Source organism: Gracilinanus agilis, chromosome 3, assembly GCF_016433145.1.
Source record: "Gracilinanus agilis isolate LMUSP501 chromosome 3, AgileGrace, whole genome shotgun sequence".
In the NCBI taxonomy this organism is placed as follows: Eukaryota; Metazoa; Chordata; class Mammalia; order Didelphimorphia; family Didelphidae; genus Gracilinanus; species Gracilinanus agilis.
Genome location: NC_058132.1, coordinates 630926251 through 630951412, shown reverse-complemented (window position 1 = coordinate 630951412; position 25162 = coordinate 630926251). Strand labels below are relative to the sequence as shown.

The following is a 25162-nucleotide window of genomic DNA, read 5'->3' as shown; positions in this document are numbered from 1 at the left end:
GTCTGGTTTCACAGTCATTATTTGTCACAAGTGGTACTTGAAATCCTGGTTTTCTTGACTCCAAGGCCAGCTCTCACTACCAACTTTCTAAAATGTTTAAAAAGAAATAAAGGGAAAACGACCCCACATCATTCAAAAACTATTCTGTCGGAGGAAGACCCTGCCCTCTGATCCAGTTGGGAAGCCCTGACACTCATCACAGGATCTCAAAACATTCACATGCAAAACCTAGGCAATATTCGAAATCCCCTTCCCCTAGACCACGTGGCTTAAAGATAGTAAATTCAGTGATGGACCTTTACTCTGAAGCTTTACAATTAAAAAAAAACAAAATGAGACAAGGCTGCTTTAAGAGAGAAACAGGAAGTTGTAACTCGAAGGCAACTGAATACTAGGCTGGGGCGGTATGCCTCGAAGCGGTGGCTGAGTGGATGTGGTTGCGGACTAGGGACGTCCGTCTTCAGCCCCACACTTCTCTTGCAAAAGTTGTTGAAGGAGCAGGCAGCGACGCCTCCATCCTGGCTGCTGGCTCTGACAAACCCCGCAAGGAGTTGGCATGGGGATCCCCCACAGATTCCTGTCCCCCAAAGAGGAGTCTCAGTTCCAGCACCAGGGCGCGGTGGAGCTGCTCGTCTTTAATTTCCTTCTCATTCTGACCATCCTCACAATATGGTTATTCAAAAACCACCGATTCCGTTTCTTGCACGAAACTGGAGGGGCCATGCTGTACGGTGAGTGGTGTGTCCCTCTTCCCTGCGACGCTATCCTCACATTCACTGCCTGGGAAACTTGTTGCCTGGGCGCAGGGAGGGACCAGGGCTGGATCCGGGGGAGGTGGGGGGAGAAGGGAAGCCCTCACACGCACCTGAAGGCGTGCGCCTGGAAATGTCATTAGCTCTGAAGGAGAGAGGCCGGGAGATGCTGCCTAGAGATAACTTGCCGGGCATCCCCAGCTGGGCGGGCATTCGCCTTGGCCTTGGCTCGGGCAAGGGTTGGTGTCACGGCGCTGCCATCTCCTGCCCCGCACGCCAGGGCGATCGCGTTGACAGCTGGGAATCCATTGTCACCATCTCGGGAGTGACGCGCTGTTCGGTGTTTGTTTTGTTGGCGAACACGGGAGATGGTGGTGACTTCTTCGCTTGCTGCAAACTTCCTAAGGGGGCAGAGTCCCAGAGTCCCAGCGTGCGGGGTTTGTAGGCGCGGGATCCCTGGCCGGTGGTGCCCTTTGCCAAGTAGGCACTCATGTTATTGGTTTGCCATCATTCTGACATTCCCTACACACCTGTTGTAATAGACCCCCACTGATTCCGAACTTCACTTAATTCTTTTATACTCATTTCCCAGCCCAGACTTTTAGACTTGTGGGATTTAGGCAGTTAAGGGTGTGAGATGGATGGAGAGAGAAAGAGGCTGTTTTGTTGTACTTTACTATGTAATTTAACACAGAGGGATGATTTAGGAGGCAGCGGGACAGTGGAAGGAAAGCTGATTTGGAGTAAATGGCATTTGGATTGGATTCTCAGCTCTCCTCCTATTGGGCAAATCATTTAACCTTCCTGGGCCTCAATTTCCTCATCTATAAAAATAAAAGGCTTCTAGATGACCTCCGTGGATACTATAGCTAGATGGAGAGCACAAGAGGTGTTCATTTCAAATACTGTTGCACACACTAGAAATGTGAACCTGGGTGTCTGTGCCTCAACTTCCTTCTCGGTTAAATGTGGATAATAATGACACCTACCTCCTAGGGTTGTAGTGAGGATCAAAAGAGATAACATTTATAAACTCTTTTGCAAACCTTAGAGTGCTATATAAATGCTAACTATTCTTTTTTAAAAACACTTATCTGAGGTCTTAGAATAAAAAAATGTGTATTGGTTCCAAGGCAGAAGTAAGGGTTAGGCTATGAGGTTAAGTGACTTGCCTAGGGTAATATAGCTCCAACGTTTCTGAGGCCACTTTTGAACCCAGGTCTTCTTATCTCTAGGCCTGACTCTTTATCCACTGAGCTACCTAACTACCCATAATTATTTTTTGAAAAAAGAATAGTTTGTCACCCCCCCCCCTCCCCGCCACTACCCCATTTCATCTTTATCTGGTTCCTGTTACACTAGGGAATGTTGCAGTGGATAGAACCAGTCCTAGAATCAGAAAGACTTGAGATAAAAAAGTCTGAGATACTTACTAGCTATGTGAACTTAGGCAAGTCACTTAATCTCTGTTTGCCTTAGTCTCCTCATTTGTAAAATAGGAAAAAAATGACTACCTCCTAGGATTGTTGTGAAGATCAAATGAGATGATAATTAGAAAGTGCTTAGCAGTTAGCAGTGTATAAATGTTAGCTATTGTTCATTGGCACAGGATCAAAGATGGCACTGTGCTTGATCTTTGAGCAAAGCAGAATTTCAGTAGCTCAAAAGAAACAGGAGATACACAAATTTAGAGACATCTCCATCCCACATGTTCATATGGACTATTTGTACCCAACCTTCCAAGCTCATAATATTTCAGTCTCAGTCAAACATATTGTACATTGACCTTGATATCATTTGGGTCCTCTTTGAGTATGAAGAACAAGAGTTATTATTTTTATTTTTGTTATATTGCAGATATCCTGGGTTCTTGAGTTTGACACCTTTTGAGGCATCACAGAGATGTTAAATGACTTATCCAAGATCACACAGGCAGTAAATAGCAGAACCAGGAATCAAATCCAGGTCCTCTGGTTCCAAATTGAGCATTTTTTGCACTTCTTGATTGTATTAATTCAATTCATCTTTCTGCCACTGTGCATTTAAGTTCCTCTGTTCTTCTGTAAATTAGGAGGGGCAAAATACAATATTTTAAAAAGCACAAAACTAATTTGATTTTCTATCTCAGTGGTCACCTTTGAAATTGTCTGAGCTCACAGCTACATATTTGTGATCAAACCAAGATGCTAATCGCCTCAGTGAATATTTCAGTCCCTTTGAGTTGAGGGTCACCAAAGCATTCTCATTTCCTACGAGAGGCACAGATTGATGAGTAGCCTGCCTGATGGCTAAAAGTCAAATAAAAAGGAAATGAAGGAGTCTAGAAATAGAAGCAAGTCTCCCATCTCCCGCCCTCATCTAGGGACAGGGTTCCTTTTCTATATCTCAGTGACATATAATCAATGTAGAGAAATAAGATGGCTCACCATGACAGAACGTATGTAACTCCTGGTACTAAATTAAACTGCTATCTCTGGTATAGTAGATCAATAGTGATTTTTTAGAATGGGAACTTTTTTTGTTATAGTAAAAATTTTCTGTTGACAGTCCTAAATTCCTTTGATGATGCCCAGGTAAGAAGCCTTGGCTTTACTATTGACAGTGGACAAGTCCACTTACTTTTCTAGATTTCAGTTGCTTTATTTGAAAAAGAGAGAGAGAGAGACAGAGAGAGAGAGACAGAGAGAGAGAGACAGAGAGAGAGAGATGGTTTGGACTTTCTGATCTTTAAGGTCCCTTCTAGCTCTAATGTTTTATCAGCCCATGAGTTTGCCAATTTCTGTTTATCTGCAATTGGTACAATGGCCCTGGAAGTAACCTTTAAAGCCTTGGAGTCCAACTCCCTCATTTTACAAATCACTTTTTTTAGGTGTGCCATTCCATTTGTCATCTTTCAAAACTGTCACTTAGAGATTTCATCTTCTATAAATGTTTTGTTTTCTTTTCTTTGGGCCCAGGAACTTACATAAGTATAATTGCAAGATCTGAAAGTCTTTTCCGGAATTTAGATGAAATATTAAAGCATGTTCTGCCTAAATAAATGTAGGCTTAAAGCTAAAAATAGTGGCAGTAAGTAGGCCTATCTGGTTCTTGTTCTTTTTGTCACGTAGTTTAAAAATGTGTGTTTTTTTAAGGGGATGGAAAACTAAGAGGCTTTCAGATCTGAGATTTCCTCATCAATATAATAACTAATAAGCCAGGTATTGTGCTAAGTGACTTACAATTATTATCTCATGTGATCTCACAACAACCCTGGAAGGTAGAGGTTATTATTATCCCCATTTTACAGATGAGGAAACTGAGGCAGGCAGGAACTAAATGACTTGCTTATGGTCATACAGCTAGGACGTGGCTCAACCTGGATTTAAACTCAAGTCTTCCTGATTTCAGATCTGGTGCCCTACCCAGCTATCCCATCAGCGTGGATAAAATGATACTATCCACTGTTAAGGATCAGTAATTGTTCCAATTTATATGGTCTCTGAGAGTTTCCAGAGGCACTGAGAGATTGTGTCTTCCCCTTAATTACACAGCTAGAGGTAGTTTTTGAATTCAGACCTTCCTGATTGACTCTTGGATCTATTTACTACTTCACAGTTGACTCTAAAGGCAAGGGGAATTGGAGGATTATGTTACTATACCTTTTGATGGGGTAACATCCATGATCATGGATATTACAATGGCTCTTTTTTACTTTTAGAGATAGTTTTACATAATCTTTTTTGGCATAATTCCAACACATCTACAATGATAATAATAGCTATTTATATCACACCTTAATGTTTGCAAAGTGTTTTACATATATTTTCTTATTTGATACTGCAATTTTGTAGAAAAATCTTGTCTGAGGCTCAGAGAAATAAAGACATTTGCTTAGAAAATTATAACTGCTAAGTGTCGGAGGTGATATTTGAACCTGTGTCTGTCTTCTCTACTGCAAGTATAGAATTCTATGTACTAAGTCATGCTACCTTGTTCAGTCATTTCAGTTGTATCCAACCATTTCTGATTCCCTTTGGGGTTTTCTTGGCCAAGATACTGGAGTGGTTTGTCATTTCCTTTTCCAGTTCATTTGATAGATGAGGAAACTATCCAGGAAAACTGGATTAAGTGACTTGCCCAGGGTCATAATGGCTAGTGTCTGTGGCCAGATTTTAACTCACAAAGAGGAGTCTTCCTGATTCCAGGACAGGCCTTCTATCCACTGTACCACCTGGCTACCCATGCTGCCTTACCCATGCTGAATTCATGAACATCATATTCAGACAGGACTTAATATCATAGCTGGCTATGCAAATAAATTCAGGAAAAACAATGTTTTCATTGTCTTTTTAAATTGTCTATTGTAATTTTGAGTACTGAGTTCCTGTGAAGCATATCTCTGTGGACACCTCTCCTGTAGTGACTATTCGGTTTATTTTAACACAGAATTCTAGAATTTTAGATCTGGAAACAGGGTTGTGCTGGTGCCTACTGATAATCACAAAAGCCATCAAATATTCAGTGTGAGCATTTACACCTGAGAAATCAGCAAATCAAGGCTTCATTATTGTTTTGTTGATTTTCTAGGGCTAGGCTTAAGAAAGTGTTAATAATGCACATTAAACTTTAAAAAGTATTATACATACTTTTTTTTTTCTGGAGAGTTGGTTATTAAATGTTTACCAGCACCAACTCTATCTAGACACCTACCACCGCACCTGCATTTTTTTTAAGTTTTTTTTTTTTTTTAAAACCCTTAACTTCTGTGTATTGGCTCCTAGGTAGAAGAATGGTAAGGCTGGGCAATGGAGGTCAAGTGACTTGCCCAGGGTCACATAGCTGGGAAGTGTCTGAGGCCAGATTTGAACCCAGGACCTCCCGTCTCTAGGCCTGACTCTCAATCCACTGAGCTACCCAGCTGCCCTGAAACCTGCATTTTTACACATGAGGAAACTAAGCCCAAGAGTTACTATCACCTGAGGTCACATCCTAGTGAAAGGTATAAGTGAGATTAGAAACCAGGCCCCTTAATTCTTAGCCTAGCATTTTTTTTTTCGTTATAGTGTAAATCTGGTGCATATTTTGAAGGAGTGAAAATTTGGTATCTCCCAATAAACTGATCAGGACAGGCTTCTGTGTCCTAGACTGAAGCCAAGGCAGGCTACTCACCATTACAAAAAACATGCCTAGTATTTTCCACTTCCATTACTGGCCAGCCTTTCCAATTACAATGGCCTTCTCTCCTCCTCTCAGTTCTTTGTATTAAATTTCTTTTTAAAAAAACTTAATATAAATTTTCAATTAATTAAAATCCTCCTTTCTCCTTCCCATTGCAAAAGAAAGAAAAACAAAGCCTTGCAACAAAACAAACTCCCACAATGGCCAGTTCCAATAAAAATATGTCTCAGTCTGCACGCTGAGTCAATCACCTCTCTATTAGGAGATGAGTGGCCTGTTTCATCGTGAATCCTCTTAAATTGAGGATAGTCATTGTTTCTATTAGAATTTTCATATATTTTAAAGTTATTTGTCTTTACAATGTTATTGTTATCATATGTTTTTCTGTTTCTGCTTATTTTATTTAGCTTCAGTTCATATAAGTCTTCCCAATTTTCTCTGAAACTATACCCTTCATTATTTCTAATAGCCTAAGAGTATTCCTTTACGTTCATACAACATAATTTGTTCAGCCATTCTCCAACTCTATATTCCAGTTCTTTGATGCTACAGAAAGAGCTTCTAGAAATAATTTCACATTTGTTGGCCCTTTTCCTCTTTCTTTGATTTTTTTGGGGTACATAGGTTTAGTAATTTTATCTGTTCAATTTTGACCACTCCTTAAAAGCCAAAGTGAAATGCTTTCTCCTCCATGAAGATTTTTGGTAAGTCCTGCCTGAAATGATCCTGTGATATTCCTATTTACTTTTCTTATCTTTTCACATGCTACCTTTTACCATAAAATTTGTGTCTATGTGTTTGTGTACCCCCCTACCCAACTGTAAGTTTCATGAAGGTAGGGCCCATGTCTTACACTTTCCTGTGTCCTCCAGAGTATCTAGTTAACTGTCTTGCCAATAGCTGCCATTTGGTACATAGCTATTGAATGATCAAAGGATGAAAAAAAATCACAAAGATAGAAGGGCTAAATCTTACAGGCTATCTAGTCCAGCTGCTTCATTTTACAGTTGAAGGAACCAAGTGTTAGAGATGTTAAGAGTTTCACTGATGTCACAGCAGTGACTTGTTCCTTAAATATAGGTTAGGAATTTGAACTTCGGTCTTCTGATTATAAATCTCATGATTTCTGCACTAAATCACATTGAATAAATTAAAAAGAAGTTCAATGTTATATATTTCCTTGTAGTGATTATCTAAATGCTATGTCTAGAATTATTAGAAAAATTTTATTAGCATTATTTTAATTAATTTTATTAGTGTTTATTTTATTAATTTTATTAATGCCATCATTAGTGTGATCTATATCTTATAAATTATCAGAGACATAAAAAGTATTTCTTAATGAACGAATAATTTTTTAAGCCCTTATCTTTTGTCTTAGAATCAGTGCTGTATATTGGTTCCATGGCAGAAGAGTGGTAAGGGCTAGGCAATAGGAATTAAGTGACTTGCCCAGGGTCACACAGCTAGAAAGTGTCTGAGGCCATATTTGAACCCAGGTTCCCCCATCTTCAGGTTTGACTCTATCCACTATCCCCTGAAGAAATGATTCTTGATGGGAATGCTGATTAGATGAATTGAATCTGAACAAAATGATAAATGATTTTTGTTTTTGAAAAATATTCAGAAATAGATTAGATAATCCTTCTTTGAGGATGAATATAGAGAAGGTTTCTATATATCCCTGACAACTAACTTCACAGGGTATTTTTGTTCTCTCATCTTTTTAAGAAGCTTGAGAGATATAGAATTGAGAGAGGAAGACTAGTGCAGATGACAGTTTTCCTTTCCTTTCCTTTCCTTTCCTTTCCTTTCCTTTCCTTTCCTTTCCTTTCCTTTCCTTTTTTTTTTTGTGCTAGGAAACTTTCCCCATCTGTTTTCCTAAATATTGACTAGAAAGTAGAGAAATAATTCCAATTATACTAAGGACCCTTATGGCCATCAGGAATTAGCCAAGGTGCTATTTCACTTTGTGGATGTCACTTTGTTGTTTAGAGCCTGGGTGCTGGGAGCTGAGAGAGAATTCTGTCAAAGGAAAGACAGTTGTGGCAGTAAGGGGTGAGAAATGGAGAGTGTGGGGCTTAAGCTCCCATTGGTACATTTCTATGTGACCAAAGAGATTAGAATGAACATAGTGGCATGTTCTGGCAGGAGAGAGAAACAGAGACAGAAAGGCTGGCTCTATGGACCGTGGGACTTGTCAGGGAGCTCTTCCCCTTGCATGGACACTGGGCATGTGAATGGAGGCAGAGTTACGTCCCTGTGTCTAGTCCCCATACCCTACCAAAGCAGCATATATTAGTACAGAGTAAGCAATGATGAAAGGCTGAAATGAGTGTGGTTTTAATCTATAACCACAGGAGGAACAATAGAAAATATAGATTTCCTCCCAGCCTTACTTCTTTGAATTGTGGGCAGTTGAACTCCCTTCCAGGTTTCTGGCTTGGAAGGAGATGACCCAGGGGGTATTGGGTGACCTAAAGATCATTCATGATTAGTTATATGGTTAGATGTGACTGCCAGGAAGTCAAAAGTGAGGTAAGAAGTCAATAGTTAAAACAGTACAGATTTTTTACATCTGTCAATTGAACCCTGGCTCTCATCCAGAGCCCTGCTTCACCATGACTTATGACCAGAAGTATGTGAGGGAAATTGATAAATTGATGGATAAAGAAAAAAAAAGATGGATAAAAACAAAAAAAAAATAAGGAAGAATGGAACTTTTCAGGGTCATTGTGAGAATAAAAATGGGACAATATTTGTAAAATGATTTACAAACATTAAAGCCCTATTAAATGGTACTTTTATTTATTTTAAATACAAAAAGTTGAAAATTACATCATTTACATTTCAAAGTAAAAAAACTTACCCCAGAGCCCCAGTACTATATTTTTAAACTGTTTTCAGGGTATCTCCACTTGAATAATGGCACCCTGAGCTCTACTTGTTACAAGCTAAATTCATCATTATTTCCCTTTTTTTTAAAAAAAAGTTCACTGTCAAGAATAAAAAAATTTCCCATGTTGGCCATATCCAAAACCAATCTGTATCGATCTGTCCCCTGAAGCCCTGGGTGGGTATTACCATTTCTCAAGGCTTATAGCCTCAGAGTCATCTTTGATTCATCACCATATCTCATGATAGACATTAAATCAGTGGTTAAGCTCTGTCAATGCGACCTCTGCTCTATCACTTGTGATCTCTTCTCTCCTTTCTTTTCCCACTGCAATACCATGGATTCAGACCCTCATCCTTTCTTGTCTAGATAGCCAATGGCTAATTGCACCAATTTTCCTTTTTCTAGTCTATTCCTTCTCAAGTCATTCTGTCATACTAAATAATAATAGTAGTAATAACAACAGAATATCAATGATTTTTATAGCATTTATATAGTGCTTTAAATTCTATAAAACACATTATAAATATCTTATTTAATCCTCATGACAGTTCTGGGAGTTAGTTTTCCCCTTTTTACAGATAAGGAAACTGAGGCAAATATAGGATCCTTACCTAGGATCACATAGCTAGCAAGTTTCTGCGGTTGGACTTGAACTCAGGATTCCCTGACACCAAGCCTGGCATTCTAGCTATGCAAATTTCACTCTCCTTTGTACCTTATTTCTGTACCTACCTTTAGAATGCAAACTCCTTGAAAGTATAATTTGCTTTATATTAGTAGTAATTCCTTTTTCTACATCACTTTAGGAATATCACACACAGACCCCACAAATAGCTAGGGTGAGATTTCAGACCCATTTTAGATACAAAAATAGAGTTGTTGAGGTGAGCTGCTCAAAGTCACGCACGTACTAAGGGTCAGAGACAGGATTCTTCCAACTTAATATCTTATGCTCCTTCCAGAACCATTGTACAGTGTAGTGGATGGAGTAGGAAGCTCAACAGGTAGCAAGATAGCTTAGTGGATAAATGCTGGGCTTGGAGTCAGGAAAGACCTGAGTTCAAATCCATCCTCAGGCACTCTATAGCAAACTTTAAAGCATTTTATGAGTTAGCTGTTATTATTATGTTCCTATTGAATTTGTTGGGGAATCCTTATCATGTCTAACTGTCTTAAACTCAAAGAATGAAGGTTGAGACATCAGGACCTTGGCAAATGCCCACTTTGATGGATGATGTAAATAGTCTTTTGGAGACTGTATATTTTGACACAAGGCAGTTAGATGGTATAGTGGATAGAGCATCAGGCTTGGAGTCAAGAAAATCTGCATTCAAATCTAGTCTCAGACACTGAATAGCTATATAACCCTGGATTTACCTCAGTTTCTCATCTGTAAAATGAACCACTCCTGAATCTTTGCAAAGAAGGCTCCATGGGTCATGGAAAATTGGACATAACTAAAACATCAGCAACAACATATTTGACACTAAAAGCTTCAAAACAATCAATTTATCGAAGTTTTATCACTGGACCTAAAAAGCACATGTCAATGTGGTTACGTCAAAGATGGCAGATCAGACTTTTATAAACCAATCTGCAAACTTTTATTACATAACCATTATAATAGTGAAAGCAGTCCGTGACCTCAAGGAATTTATAATCTAGCTGGGAAAGACAATATATACATGTATATCTTGGGAGTCAGTGAAATTAGAAGGAAAAAAGTACTAAAACATCAAAATTCCACATTTGATTGTCTTGATGATCTCTGCTAAAAGTGAAATCAACAGAAACTATCTGAAGTTAATTGGGAGGGTAGCAAAAATGTTTTGCGCTATTACTTTTTTGGGAAATTTCTATGCATATATATACAGTGTTTATATTATTTTTTAAAAAGTCAGCTGGAAGGCTTTTCTACAAGATGCCTAATAATGAATTTGAAATATTTTTTCTCTGTTTGCCCTGGAATGATTTTTTTGCATCATGAACACGTAGTCCCAGTAACAACTGGGATAACATCTCTCCTAAATACTTCCTTATTATATAAATGATTTCCTTGAGTAAGTAACATCCCATATTTCCTGAACCTCTCTTGTTTCTGAATCTGGTTGTGGATCAGGGACCTATCTCAAAAGTCATTGCACTCTCATGATTTAAACCTTTGTGTTTTTTAAACACGACTTCTGTTTTAGTATCAATTTTTAAGACAAGAAGAATGTCAAGGACTAGGCTAAGTAAGGCACAAAAGCTCTTTCACTCCTGGTTTCCTCATCTATAAAACAAGGAGGATAAATCTGAATTGTTGCAAGAGATCAAATGGGATAGCGTCTAAGTCCTTTGCAAACCTTAAAGCATTATATATATTATCTGTTACCATTAGGTTCATATTGAGTTTGGTAGGGGAATTCTCAGTCTATCCAACTATATTACGCCTGAAGGATAGGAATGAAGGTTGGAAATACTGGAACCCTGACACATGCTCTCTTTGATGAACTATGTAAATGATCTTTTGGAGACTCAGTATATTATGACACATGGCAGCCCCAGAGGCTGGGAGTCAGGAAGATTTGAGTTCAAATCTTGTCTCAGATACTTACTAACTCTGTTAAATGACTTACTCAAGCTCACACAGTTAGGATGTATCTAAAGCCAGATTTGAACCCAAGTCCTCTGAACTCCAGGCATGGTGCTCTATCTACTGTGCTACCTAGATGCCCTTTGTGTCTTAAAAAGCTTTGGGAAGCAGGAATCTTAAGAAAGAATGAAGTATAAAAGGTAACAGAATATGGTACCATAGATGGAGCCAGATTTGGAGGCAGAAAAATTAGCTTGGAATCTTATCTCTGCAGCTTATTGTCTGTGTGGCCTTTGGCAAGTCCCTTTTACTTTCTGAGACTTAGTTTCCTCATTTGAAAAAATGAGGAGGTAGGACTATATGGATTCCCTAAGAACTAATTCTTCCACTTGTTCAAAAACTCCCTCTAGAAGCTTTCTCCTAGAGGAAACTGTCTTAGTTCCTCAGTAGTCCCTCCATCCTTTTTTTTTTTTTTTTTTTTAAACCCTTGCCTTCTGTCTTGGAGCCAATACTGTGTATTGGCTCCAAGGCAGAAAAGTGGTAAGGGTAGGCAATGGGGGTCAAGTGACTTGCCCAGGGCCACACAGCTGGCAAGTGTCTGAGACCAGATTTGAACCTAGGACCTCCCGTCTCTAGGCCTGGCTCTCAATCCACTGAGCTACCTAGCTGCCCCCCTCCATCCTTTTGAAATGATCATTTATGCACTTTTCTGTTTATATGTTGATTATACTCTTTTCCCATCAAAATGTCAGCTCATTAGTGTGTTCATTTTTGTTTTTCTTTGCAATCTCTAATGTCTAGCACATTCAGCGCCTTGGAGATCATCAGTCAATAAATATTTATTAGATACTTATATTCCAGTCTAAGTTCTAGGAATGGGCAGCTAGGACTGGAGTCAAGAAGACTCATCTTCCAAAATTCAAATCTGGCCTTAGACACTCATTGTGTGACCCTGGGCAAATCACTTAACCCTGTCTGCCTCAATTGCCTCAATTATAAAATGAGTGGGATGTAGAGATTAAAATTAACATGTAAGAACTAAGTATTATATTTTTAAAAGTTTATTAATAATAACTAAAGTAAAAAAAAACCACCTAAACCATCCAGCCTGCTTGTGAAAGAAGAGAGCAAGAGGGAGGAGCTATAGAACTTATAAAACAATAATGTGACCACTCAAACATGGAGGTACAGGAGAGATTAAAAGGAATTTGGGGAAATACTAAGGGACTTCTGGGGGATGAAATCCAAAAGTTCAAAATCTCCATTTATACAGAAGAAGGGAATAGCAAGCCCCTTCAGTATGTTTGCCAAGAAAATGTGGTCACAAAGAATTGGACATGCCTGAAATGACTGAACAACAACAAAAATTTTAGGGATATAAAGAAAGGTACCTCCCAAATAGACTTTACTCTCAAAGAATGTACACTCTAATATGGGAAACAGCATGCAAAAAGAGATGTATATACAGCATATAGTCAGAGTAGTTGGACAGTGATCTTGGGCAGGAAGGCTCTATCAGCTGTTAGATTCAGTATGGCTTCTTGCAGATACTATCATTGGAGCTGAATCTTTAAAGAAGCCACGGAAACTACAAGGCATAGGTGCTGAGGTTACTAATGCTTGTTGGAACTGGACTGATTCGATTTCAATTTCAATATATGAGATATTTTTTCAGCTTTTTTTTAATGCTAAAAATTAGAATCAAAGAAGAAGCATGAAAAAATCATGCTCAGTATCCTGTTTTGTTATTAGTTATTGTGGCTTTCCTGGGTGAAGGAGAGGTACAGTTCTAACGTTACAGGATTAGATGGCAAAACAGGAGCTACTTGGAAGGGGGAGATGGGGCTGGTGGCAGGGTTTATTGGTTGTTCTTACATATTTTCTATTTGCATTTTGTAATAGGATGCACTTCCTGACATCTTTAATAGTCAAATGACAACATTTTCCATTTCTCTAGCAACATGAATGGATAGTTTCCTCTACCCACCTTTTCTATTGAGGTTCTGTTACTTTTGCTAATCAGGGGAATCAAATACCCAACCGGTTCAAATTTTAAGTCATAATAATGTTAATTTAAGATGTACTAAGAGCTCAGAAACCCCATTAATGCCGCAAATATTGATTGACAGCATCTGGTGCACTGAACAGTATCCATTTACAGTACTTTGCGTGTTCATTGCTGGTTGCTCATAAAAGTCAAATTGCAGCCTTCCCCCTTATGTTCTGATACCATTAAGAATTGCATTAGGTCCCTTCTAGCTCTTAAGTCCTATAATTCTAATGTTAGCTATCATCAGAGTGTTTTCGTGCATTCAGTAACATCCATCATTTTATCCATTTGAGTATTAGCTCGGTACTTAGGGAAGGGTCTATAAGAACACATTACAGTTACTTACATTTGGCTTGAAAAAAAGTGACAGTTGCTGAATTCATAAGGAAACATTGCTTATTGTATAGGAGGTAATAATGGAACTGTAATTATACCACTAAACTAACTCTATAGGAGTAAGCGTATCCTGATATAATAAAAACACTTACTACTATTGTTGGCCATTTAATTCGTTCAGCAATGTGTTTATCACAATTTGAAGACATAATAGGCCAACACAATGATCCACTTAATTTTTAAAGGTTATTTTGATGAAAACCTTGTAAAAAAATTCTCTTTGGTAGCTCCTTAATACCCACCAGATGATGTTGAGACTTTGAGTTTGATTTAATCTTTAGAAACTATGTGAATGGAAATGCTATTTTAGAGGGGAAAATAATGTTAAATTTGGAATCAGAAAACATGGCGTCCAAAGGGAAATTCACCACATACTTCATGCGTGAGCGTAGGCTAAATACTTCCCCTCACTAGTCCCCAGTTTGCTTATCGACAAGTTAGATAAGCTCTCTTCTACCTTTAAATTTTAAGATTTGTTGATTCTCAGATCAGTTTTATAGAGTTTGCTAATCTCACATCCCAATATTTTCAAGTGAAGCTAGTTTTGTCACTGTCTCATCAACTTGCTGTTTATCAGATTTTAATATCTACTGCTAAAAGGTACCTTCCAGATCACCTAATTCAATTCCCTCTTCCTATCAATGAGGAAAATGAAGCCTTGAGAAGGGAAGCATGTACCTAAGGTCATAGTCAGTTATGAGAAAGAATTCCAATCTTGGACCTAAGATTACAAATCCAGTGCTTTTTTCCCACTGAACCATGCTTTCTTACATCCATGTGTACTATCCTGCTTCAGGAACCAACCTTCATTTCAGAGGAGAATTGAGGAAATGTATTTCCCTCTTTTCAATGAAGAAGTGGAGAATTATGACTGAGTACTACTACATGCAGCGGATGGGTTCGTTGATTTTACTGAAATTCCACAGATCCCTCTCCCTCTTTTCCCTTTTTTCATCCAGGGAAATATCTCTTTATAGGGGAGAATGGAATGACATATTCATAAGCTAATATGGTATAAAAACAATAGGCATCAAAAACAAATTATAAAGAAGGAGAAAAATGTTGGCAATTTTTTTTAAACCCTTACCGTTCATCTTAGAATTAATACTGTGTGTTTGGTTTCAAGGCAGAAGAGCAGGAAGGGCTAGGCAATGGAGGTTAAGTAGCTTGCCCAGGTTCACACAGCTAGGAAGTATCTGAGGCCACATTTGAACCCTAAACCTCCCATCTCTAGGTTTGATTCTCAATCTATTGAGTCACCTAGTTGCCGCAGACAAATTGTTCTTATTGAACATTTTATTTTTGGTAGCAATGAAAATAACACTACGTCACCTTTACAAAGTGCCTTGAAGTATAAAAATGCTTTATTCACAATATCTCTGATGGGAATGCAGTACCTTTATCAATAGCAATAGTAGGGTCATTTTGTCATTTTTTGTTGTCATTTTGTCATTTTTTCAAAATTGTCATTTTGCAGCTAAGAAAACTGAGGTTCATAATGGAGAGTTGGGACCTGAATAGATATCCCTGACTTCCAACTCCAAGCTCTTTTTACTACTCCTCATATTTACATAATATCCTCTGATATTTCTATAACATTTATGGATTTTTTTCAAGCTTTCTAGTCAATACTGTGTGTGGTAAAGCAAATATCTGTCAGGAATATCAGATATAGGTTGGATTAGATGACTTCTCAGGGCCCCTCCAATTCTGCGATTCTGTGAATATCTCTATATTTTAAAGATGGAGCCCCAGAGAGTTTAAATGCTTTGCTCAGGGTGACAATAGGAAGTGTCAGTAATACCTGAACCAAAGCCTTTTTCAAGGTTTCAAGGCTGGTGCTCTAGAATAATGCATTTTCTGAGAAGGATTAGAGAAGGAAGTGCCACACCACTCCACTCCAGTTTCTTTGCCAAGAAAACAGCAAATGGGGTCATGAAGAGTTGGAGGATATGACTGCAAGGACTCAGTAATAACAACAACAACAACGTGGGTAGGATGTGTATTTGATAAGACCCCAGAATCACAACAGCAGAAATCCATTTGACTAAAAGCCATTATTCTCACATTCTCGTGTTCTTCAGGGTTGCCAGAGACTAAGGAGTTCCTTTTTGAACAATCTAATATAACAGACACATAATACAGGTGTAATACCTTCTCTGGGCTGAGCTGATCCTGAGTAATTGAGAGGCATCTATTTTGAGTGATAACTAAGCATCTTGGGATTTGTAGTCTGAGCTGATCCTCCTAGGCAGGAGTTCTCATGCAGTTTAGATGGGAGGGATTCAGCAGGGTGAGGCTAGATGGGTGGTAGCTGCTTTGACAACTAGGGAAGGAGGTGGAAGTGGTGGAAAGTGGGAAGTAGCTGGCATTTCTCTCCCCAAGCCATGAATGATGAGAGAAGAGAGGCAAGAGGAGGCAGTCAGGAATCTCTCCTTCATGTGGTAGCAGCAGTGGCTGGTGTTTGGAGACTGTCCCTGACTCACAGAAACTCTGCCTGGACTCTGTGGTTCTCTGTAGATGGAGACAGCAATCAGGCACTCTCCCCTTTCAACATCTTCTGTCCTCACAAATGGAGATTGGCCACCAGAGTTCAGAGGAGAGCTCAGACTCTTGACTATCACACCGATATCTGGTTTTAAACCAATATCCAATAATAAATAAAATTATTAATAATCATCAATTAATTTTACATTAATTAATTATTAGTTATCATATAGCATGTACAACATATATAAATATTCAATACCCAATATTATTATTAATTGCAAATTAATATCACCATGATTAATTATTAATTATCATACAGCATGTACACAACATATACATAATTAAATATTCATTAAATTAATTTAAATAACATCAATAATATCTGATATTAATTATCTATTAATTTCTTATTAGTTAATTATCACACAGCATGTACACAATATACACATAATTAAATATTTATTAAAATTAATTTTAATTATACAATAATATCTGATATTATTAATTATCTATTAATTTTCTTAATAGTTAATTATTAATTAGTATACAGCATTACAAATATATGCATAATTAAATATTCATTAATCATTAATTTAAAACATAAAAAACTTAATAAAAATAAAATTTGATAATAATAACCAACATTTATATAGCCCTTTAAGGTTTACAAATGACTTTACAAATACTATTATGCCACTTTAAATCCACAATAACCCTGGAAGGTAGTTGCTATAATAATAATAAGTATTATAACAATATTTACATATAATATTTATATATACATTTATATATAATAAATATCAATATATATATAATAAATATTAAAACAATAAATAAATAATAAAATAATAATAAAATGGTATTACCATTTTACAGAGTAAACTAAAGCAGACAAAAGATAAGTTAGTTATATAAGGTTCCACAACTAGCTAGTAAATGTCTAAGGTAAGATCTGAACTGTAGTTTTCCTGATTCTAGGTGTAACATTCTATCCAGTGAACTGTGTAGCGTCTTTTATTTATTTGTAATATGTCAACAAAAAGACCTATACATCGTAATTAAAAAACAAAGCTTCCTCTGACACAACTGTCACTGTTACTTACACGAGTGATACACACTCTCTCCAGCCCTCAACCCTATCAGGGATGCTGTCAATCGCAGCTATGGCTTGACCAGTTGAGGGATAGACATGGTCCCAATGGGTAGCATGCTACAGCATACAGGGGAGAATTAGCTGAAGGGTGGGCACTAGAATTATATCTCTGAAGTCCTCTACAAGTCCAGCAACCTATAAATAAATAAATTTGTTTAAACCTTTACCTTGTGTCTTGGAACCTGATGTAGCCTCAGCTACTTCCTAGGTTTGTGTCCCTGAGCAAGTCTTCTCACCCCAAGTGCCTAGCCCTTATCGCTCTTTTGCCTTGGAACCAGTTGGTTCAATATTGTGCATTGGTTCCAAGGCAGAAGAGCAGAAGGGTCTAGACAGTGGAGGTTAAATGACTTGCTCAGGGACACAACCCTAGGAAGTAGCTGAGACCACATTTAAACCCAGGACCTCTCTAGGACACTCAATCCACTGAGTAACTTGGCTGCCCCCCAAAGCCTATAAATTCTATGTTTTAGTGCTCCGAGCTGACTGGAAGTGACAGCTTAGATGTGTGCTTTATAAGCCTGGCCTCTATCCATTTATTGCACGTTCACTGGCTGATGATGGAATGATACACTGCACCACTGTGGACACCAACACAAGAATCGTTACATGCATAGAGTTTCCAATCTAGCTTCTAGTGCCTCTGAGGTCTTTGACGCTGCATCAGAATCAAGCCTAGCATGCCTCTGGCATGTCTCTTCTTTCTCCCCTTCCTAAGTTTATACAATTCCATTGTTTCATCAGGGAGGAAACTAGGCTCTTGGATCCTTGCCCTCAACAAAACAGTATCTATTTGGGAAAATGAGCCATATAGATAAAGATGAAGTGATAAACAGTACAAGTGCCAAGACTAATTCTTGCAGGACCCATATGATCTTGACATTCAGAGCTAAATTAAATAGATTGTCTTCATACTTGTGCTATAGTACCCTGTAAACATGGAGAGTGATACCCAGAAAGCACTATGAAAATGATAGCTATTATCATCCAAAGAGAGACGCTCCATGAGCAGGGATTGTATGTTATCCAAATTTTGTATCTTTCCCAGCACCTAGGACAGTGGTATAAACCAGAGTTCTCTAAACTTTTATCTCCAGGCTTATCATTTTAAAAAAAAATTGTCTATGTGCCCATTAAATATATATGTATTAGTAAATTATATGCATATACTCCTGTATCAATGTGTTATAGACATCATAATGTATATTACTTATTAACTAATCATTGTTATACAATTAATATAGAATTATATTTTATAACATTATCTCACCCCTTTGAGGAAAGTCTCCTTCTACAGAATACTATAGCAGCTTGCAAACCTATATTCTAAGATACAAAATAATAGAAATTCAAAGGGATAAGATAAAAACTAAACACTATTTAACTCTATATGTATATATATGTGTGTGTGTGTGTGTGTGTGTGTGTGTGTGTGTGTGTTAAATTAACAGTAACAAAAATCCTTTGGTTCGTCAGTAGTATTAACAATAATATGTACTGGTGAGAATGATGTAGTTGAATGTACTTCATTATTTTTAAATATCTTGGTTTTACCTACTGTGATAATGATGTGAAGATCTGATTTTTAAGTTTGGGTTATTTTGATGCTTGGTTTGAATGGCAATTCCAGCTGGAAAAGACATCTTACTGATACATGTAGATTTAAATGAAGAAGTACATTATTGACCGTGATTACTAAATCTTGACAATCATCTTTCAATTTCATCCATCAACCCATCCATCAAAGCAAAAATTTTGTTGCAATTTGCCAGTAAGTTCATATCTTCCCTGATGTCAATCAAGTATTCTTGTGAACTAATCAGAGGATAGCATTTTTTATATTTTTAGTAATTTAGAACCCATTGAAATGTTTTTTTTGTGGGGAAGAGATTTTAACAGATTAGAAAGTTTTGTTTTTAAGCTTTTTCCACTGCGGAGTTATGAGAGCTTTTATGTATGCCATGATTCATTTTTTTCTTCAACAAAATCTCTTAATAATGGCTAAGGACGAGAAAGGGACTGGGCCTGTGATCACTGATAAAGAGAAATCCTAATGAGCAAATTCCATCTACCAATGCAGGTAGGCATTCTCTGGATGTTAAATATGGTCCCTTAGTTGTGATCCTGTGGGGTTGTTGAAATGCCTTCAGCAAACACCATCACTGCCAGCCATTCCTGGCCTTGGTCCAGTGGCCTCTCCCAAATGCCCACAATAACTACATGGCTTAAGAAGCAGCAAAGGGCACTGAGGCTTCCCCTATACCGTGATACCTCATGGTCAAATGAAAACCCTACCACAAAAAAGTAAATTCCTCCTGGAACTTGTTGCAATGAAATTTAATCTAAACTCAAAGCTAATAGCTTAATTGTTTTTGTTATTTCTACTTGGGGCCTCTTCTTTCCATATAGCATCTTGTGATTTCCTTGCATCACACTGGGAAAGGAATTTCCCTTACTGGATTGCATCTCGTCAGCACAGAATCTGCTTAGGAAAGTGAATCCACAGGAAACCTTTCGAGATAGAAAAGCTTTGTCATTGTGTCAAAGTCATAAAGAAGGGTCAGCAACAAAAAGGAATTCACTCTCAGGCTGAACTCAGCAGAGGGATCAGGGTTGTTTTAATTTTTCAGACTTTCTCTTATCTTTCAGAGAAACGTTGCTTTCTCAAGAGTCAGGCTGATAAGCCTTCATTAAATTTGCTAGCACCAGGGATACAAAGGCAGGGAAAAACACAGGTCCAGCCTTCCTGGAGCTCCCATTTTAATGGAGGAGCCAATCTGAGAACAACCAGGGACACACAAGACAGGCATGTAACTTCTGCAAGACATTTGGAGTGCTCTAGCTCCAAAAAACAACTTTGTACATCCATGGGAACAGTTTCAAGCAACCACCTGGTTTTCCTTATGTTTTCAGACAAATGGTACTGTGTCCTGCATACATATCTTGGAAGGGAAATGTTATTCTTCTATCTTTTTTTTTCCTACTGGTCAGTGGGATCTGGGTGAACAGCCGATTAACGAAGAGGCAAGAAATTAAACAATAAAATCAGATTAATTAATGTAGAAATGTCACTTTTGCAATAACATCAATTGTGTGCTGGGGAAAGGGGAGAAGGGAAGGGAAAAATATTTAAACGATATCTACCTTATGCTAGGCCCTGTGGTAAGAACTTTACAAATATTCATTCATTTGATTTTCATAGCAACGCTGTGAGGTAGGTGCTGATGTTATCCCTATTTTTACAAACCAAAGCAATCTGCCCAAAGTCATACAGCTAGTTAAGTGACTGAGTTCAAATTTGAATTCAGATCTTCTTCACTCTAGATCCAATGCTCTATTCATTGTGCCACTTACCTGTCAGATACTGGAGAGAGAAAGACAAAACAAACAAACAAAATCTCAGAAAACCAAAAACCGGTCCCTGCCTTGGAGAAATTATATTTTATTTGGCAGAACAAACTGTGGGCAGATAAATGAATGCAAAATATTTAGAAAAGATACTAAATACAAAGTAATTTGATGGAAGGGAATTAGTCAATGAAAGTACTTTTAAAACACTATTAATCTTCTGTTTAGAATTTATTGTATCGAAGGCAGAAGAATGGAAAGGAGTATGCAACAGGGGTTAAGTAACTTGTACAGGGTCATATAGTTAGGAAGTGGTCTGAGCTCAAATTTAAATCCACGACCTCTTACCTCCAGGCCTGGCTCTCTATCTACTGAGCCACCTAGCTGTCCCTGAGCATATATTTATTATACACCTACTTTTATCTCAATAACTCATATGCAAATCAACACATCATCCCGCAAGTCACGGGTCCTCTTTGAAATCGAAGGATGAACAACAATTATTTACTAGTTGCTGAGGTTGCTTACAATGGCAAAGAATGAAACAATCCAATCTCTCAAGAGCTAAGAAGGAATTAAAAATGGTCCCATTTTCTAACCTGGGTTTGGGAGGAATATACTTACTTGCACAGATAGAAACACTAAAAATGTGAAATTTCTTTTTCCAATACTATGGTGTGTGTTAAGAAGGAAATAAATGTTATCTTCTTCCAAATCCATCACAACTTTTACTTTTCAGATCTTGAGCTCAAATCCTATCATTTATATATTGTTCATATAAATCATTGAAAGTATCAAAATAATCTCCACCTGTCAAAGAATAAAAGGACAATGAGGTTCAAAATTAGAAAAAGCAGATCATCATTTGCACTCAAAGGCAAAAAAGTGACCTACCATGTCATCTTTGTTTTTTAATCAAGTAAAACAGTATTAGAGAGGGAGTTGTCCTGAGAGATGATCTATTCCAGCTCATTCCTTTTTTACAGATGGGGAACTGAACCAGCAGATGTTATATGATTTGATAGAGATCTGAGGCAGGATTTTATTATTGGCCCCTTGAATCCAGAGCCTATAAACTTATTGTCTCTTAGCATTGTACTTTTGGGGTATACAGAATTAGTCACATGAGGTCCTTTAGCACATTTAGCCCTGTAAGACGTTTTTTGCATGCTTGTTCATTCATTCAGTCGTGTCTGACTCTTCATGACCCCATGGACCATGTCAATAGCATTCATGAGGTTTTCTTGGCAAAGGTAGTGGAATGATTTACCATTTCCTTCTCCAGTGGATTAAGGTAAACAGGGTTAAGTGACTTGTCTAGGGTCACATAGTAAGTGTTTGAGGCTGCATTTGAACTGAATTTTTCCTCACTCCAGTACCAGTGCTTTATCTATTGAGCCACCTAGCTGCCTCTGCAAAAGATTTTACAGGTCATGTAATTCAACTCGCTCAATTTTTAGATAAATAAAGGCTAAGATTATCACCTACATACAAAAGGATTCTGTGTGTCATTCAATCCAAAAAGGTCTAGTAGATATGTCCTAGGAGTTACCCAACACTCATACAAGTTAAATGATTTTCTCAAGAGGATATAATAAGTATCAGAGATGAAATTTGAACTGAGGTTTTATGGACCCCCAAACTGGACCCATTATTCCACTTGTCCAAATGAGTAATTGTTGAACCAGAACTCAAATCATGTTGTTTGACAGACTCAGAATTTTTTGTTTTATTTCGCCACCACCCTAGAAAACAGTAGGTTGAGATCTCTGTTTATTCTAATGTAATGGAGTTCTAAAGTACATAATAATTATAATACGACTAACAAAACATTTATGTAGCATTTGAAGGTTTGGAAAACACTTTATAGAAATGATCTTATTTGATGTTCCTTACAGCTCTATGAGGTAGGCATTATTACTATAAAAATCTCCATTTTACAAATGAAGAAGCTGAGGATCAAAGAGGTTGATTAAATGAATTGTCCAGGATCATATAGCAGGATTCAAACTCAAGTCTTCCTAATTCAAAGGCCCATGCTCTGCCATCCTACAATTCTAATTTGAGTTTAGAGTTAAATGAAATATTGTCAGAGTGAGAACCATAGCACTTATTTTTGTGTAAGAATGAAAGCATCGAAGGCTAAAAAAATGGAAACCCTTCCTCTTGCCAATTGCATGTGTACCCAGTACAAGATTTCTTTTATTCAAAGCCATTACATCTTTATTTTTCTATCCAGGTCTCATAATGGGATTGATTTTACGTTATGCTACTGCACCAACTGACATCGAAAGCGGAACGGTCTATGACTGTGGAAGGCTGGTTTCCAGTCCATCAACCCTTCTAGTTAATATTACTAACCAGGTTTATGAGTATAAGTACACAAGGGAAATCAGCAAACACAACATCAATGCTCACCAAGGCAACGCGATGCTTGAAAAGGTAAGGACCCTCTCTGCCACCGTAGCTGCATTTCATCATTTGCCAATGTAAAGCTCTGCATTGTAAATTGTGTTAAATATAGATGCACTGTGTGACCCTCACTTGTACACAAGGATGACAGGACAAACTTTCCATGTATAGTTAACAAGTTGGCTACCCATAAATATGATCCTGATTCATCTTTATGATTAAAAAAATATCTGCAAATAAAGGGATGAATCAAGATAGTGCACTCAGGATGATGAAAATAAAACAAACAATTTGTGCCCACTTATCAATCGATTGAAATTTTCAGTTGGGCTACTAAAGAATGAGAAAACATTGTGTAAATGTTAGCTATTAGTATCTAAGAAACTGTAAATTCCATGAGGGTACAAATTGTATCTTCTACAAACTTTGTATCTTCTGCAGCATTTAGCAGAGTGGACTATAGAAGCGATCTCCAATTTTTAAAAATTTTATCTTATACCCTATCTGTAAAAAATAAAAGTATGAGCCCCAGTAGATGTTTATTCACTTATCAAAGTGTAAAGAGAAGTGATCGCCAAACTAAATGTACACCAAGTAGACGTTTATTTATTTGCTTAGCAAAGTGGTAGAGAGAAGTGATCTCCAAACTATTTTGATCTCATACCCTGCAGGAAAAAAAAGTATGTACCCCAAGTATATGTCTGTTTATCAACAAGTTATATGGAGTTGGACTCAATTGAATGACTGAATAACAACAATGCATGTGTTACTGCATTAATATTACGCATGTTATAAAATAATAGAAATTTTAAAAGGATGAGATAAAGATTAGATGCTATTTAAAAATATATATATATACTTTTTTTCTAGTATTCAAATTATTTTTATTCAATAAAAGCAATACTAATTATAATTATTAGTGAGATCAATGCAATTGAATATATTTTATGGTTTAAAAAAAATCTCAGTTAAACATTTTGTGGTAGTGATTCAAAGGTCTGGTTCTAGGTTCAGTTTGTTACTTTTTTTTCAAAGCTCATATCTTCCATCTTAGAATCATTACTAAGTACCAGTTCCAAGGCAGAAGAGTAGCAAGGGCTAGGCAATAGGGGTTAAGTGACTTGCCCAGGGTCACATAGCTAGGAAATATCTGAAGGCAGGTTCGAAATCAAGACTTCCTGTTTCTGAGCCTGTCACTCTGTCCACTGAGCCACCTACCTGCACCCACACAATTATTTTTGGTTGGGGACAGAATTAGAATTCAGGTTTGCTAGCCTTCAAAGCCAGTTCTTTATTTACTATACCATTCTGTTTCTTGATGGAAATAAGGAGTATCAAAATACATAGATAACAAAGGAAATATTTCCAAACACCTATTTTCCAAATGCTTTTTAGTACATGTCTGGCATGTTATAGGCACTTCATAAATCTTTATTGACTGACTATAGAAATGTTTCTTTCAAAAAGCAAGGGAAGGATTAGGCTTATTTTTTGCAAATATATACAAGATAGCACACTATTAACAGACATTTGTAAACACTTTGATTTTTATAAAAAGAAAGTGCACAATTCCTCTTGAGAAAACCAGAGAAACCATAGAAGATTTGCATGATCACACATCATCTGCCTTCAATTTGATTAGATCTTTAAAGTAGCTGATGAGGAGCCCATAGAAAGCAGAGAACTGTCTGCTCTTTTCAGATTTTGTGTGTCTCTATGTGTAATGTGTCACCATTATTTTATTATCAGTATAGTTATACTTTCTTTGTATTCTTTCTTTTTCTCTCTCCTTCCTTACTTTCTTTTTATTTTCTTTTCTTCCTTCCTTCCTTCCTTTCTTTCTTTCTTTCTCTTTCTTTCTTTCTTTCTTTCTTTCTTTCTTTCTTTCTTTCTTTCTTTCTTTCTTTCTTTCTTTCTTTCTTTCTTTCTT

General features: G+C 37.3%; 1 protein-coding gene across 1 annotated transcript in view; it reads left to right on the top strand.

Annotated features, from left to right (window-relative positions):
- Nucleotides 1–556: 556 nt before the first annotated feature.
- SLC9A9 (solute carrier family 9 member A9) overlaps nt 557–25162 on the top strand; it is a 729976-nt gene continuing 705370 nt past the window's right edge. The window contains exons 1-2 of the mRNA XM_044669458.1: nt 557–731; nt 23060–23262. Of these exons, the coding sequence (XP_044525393.1) occupies nt 557–731; nt 23060–23262 (378 nt within the window). The remainder of the gene's footprint in view (nt 732–23059; nt 23263–25162) is intronic.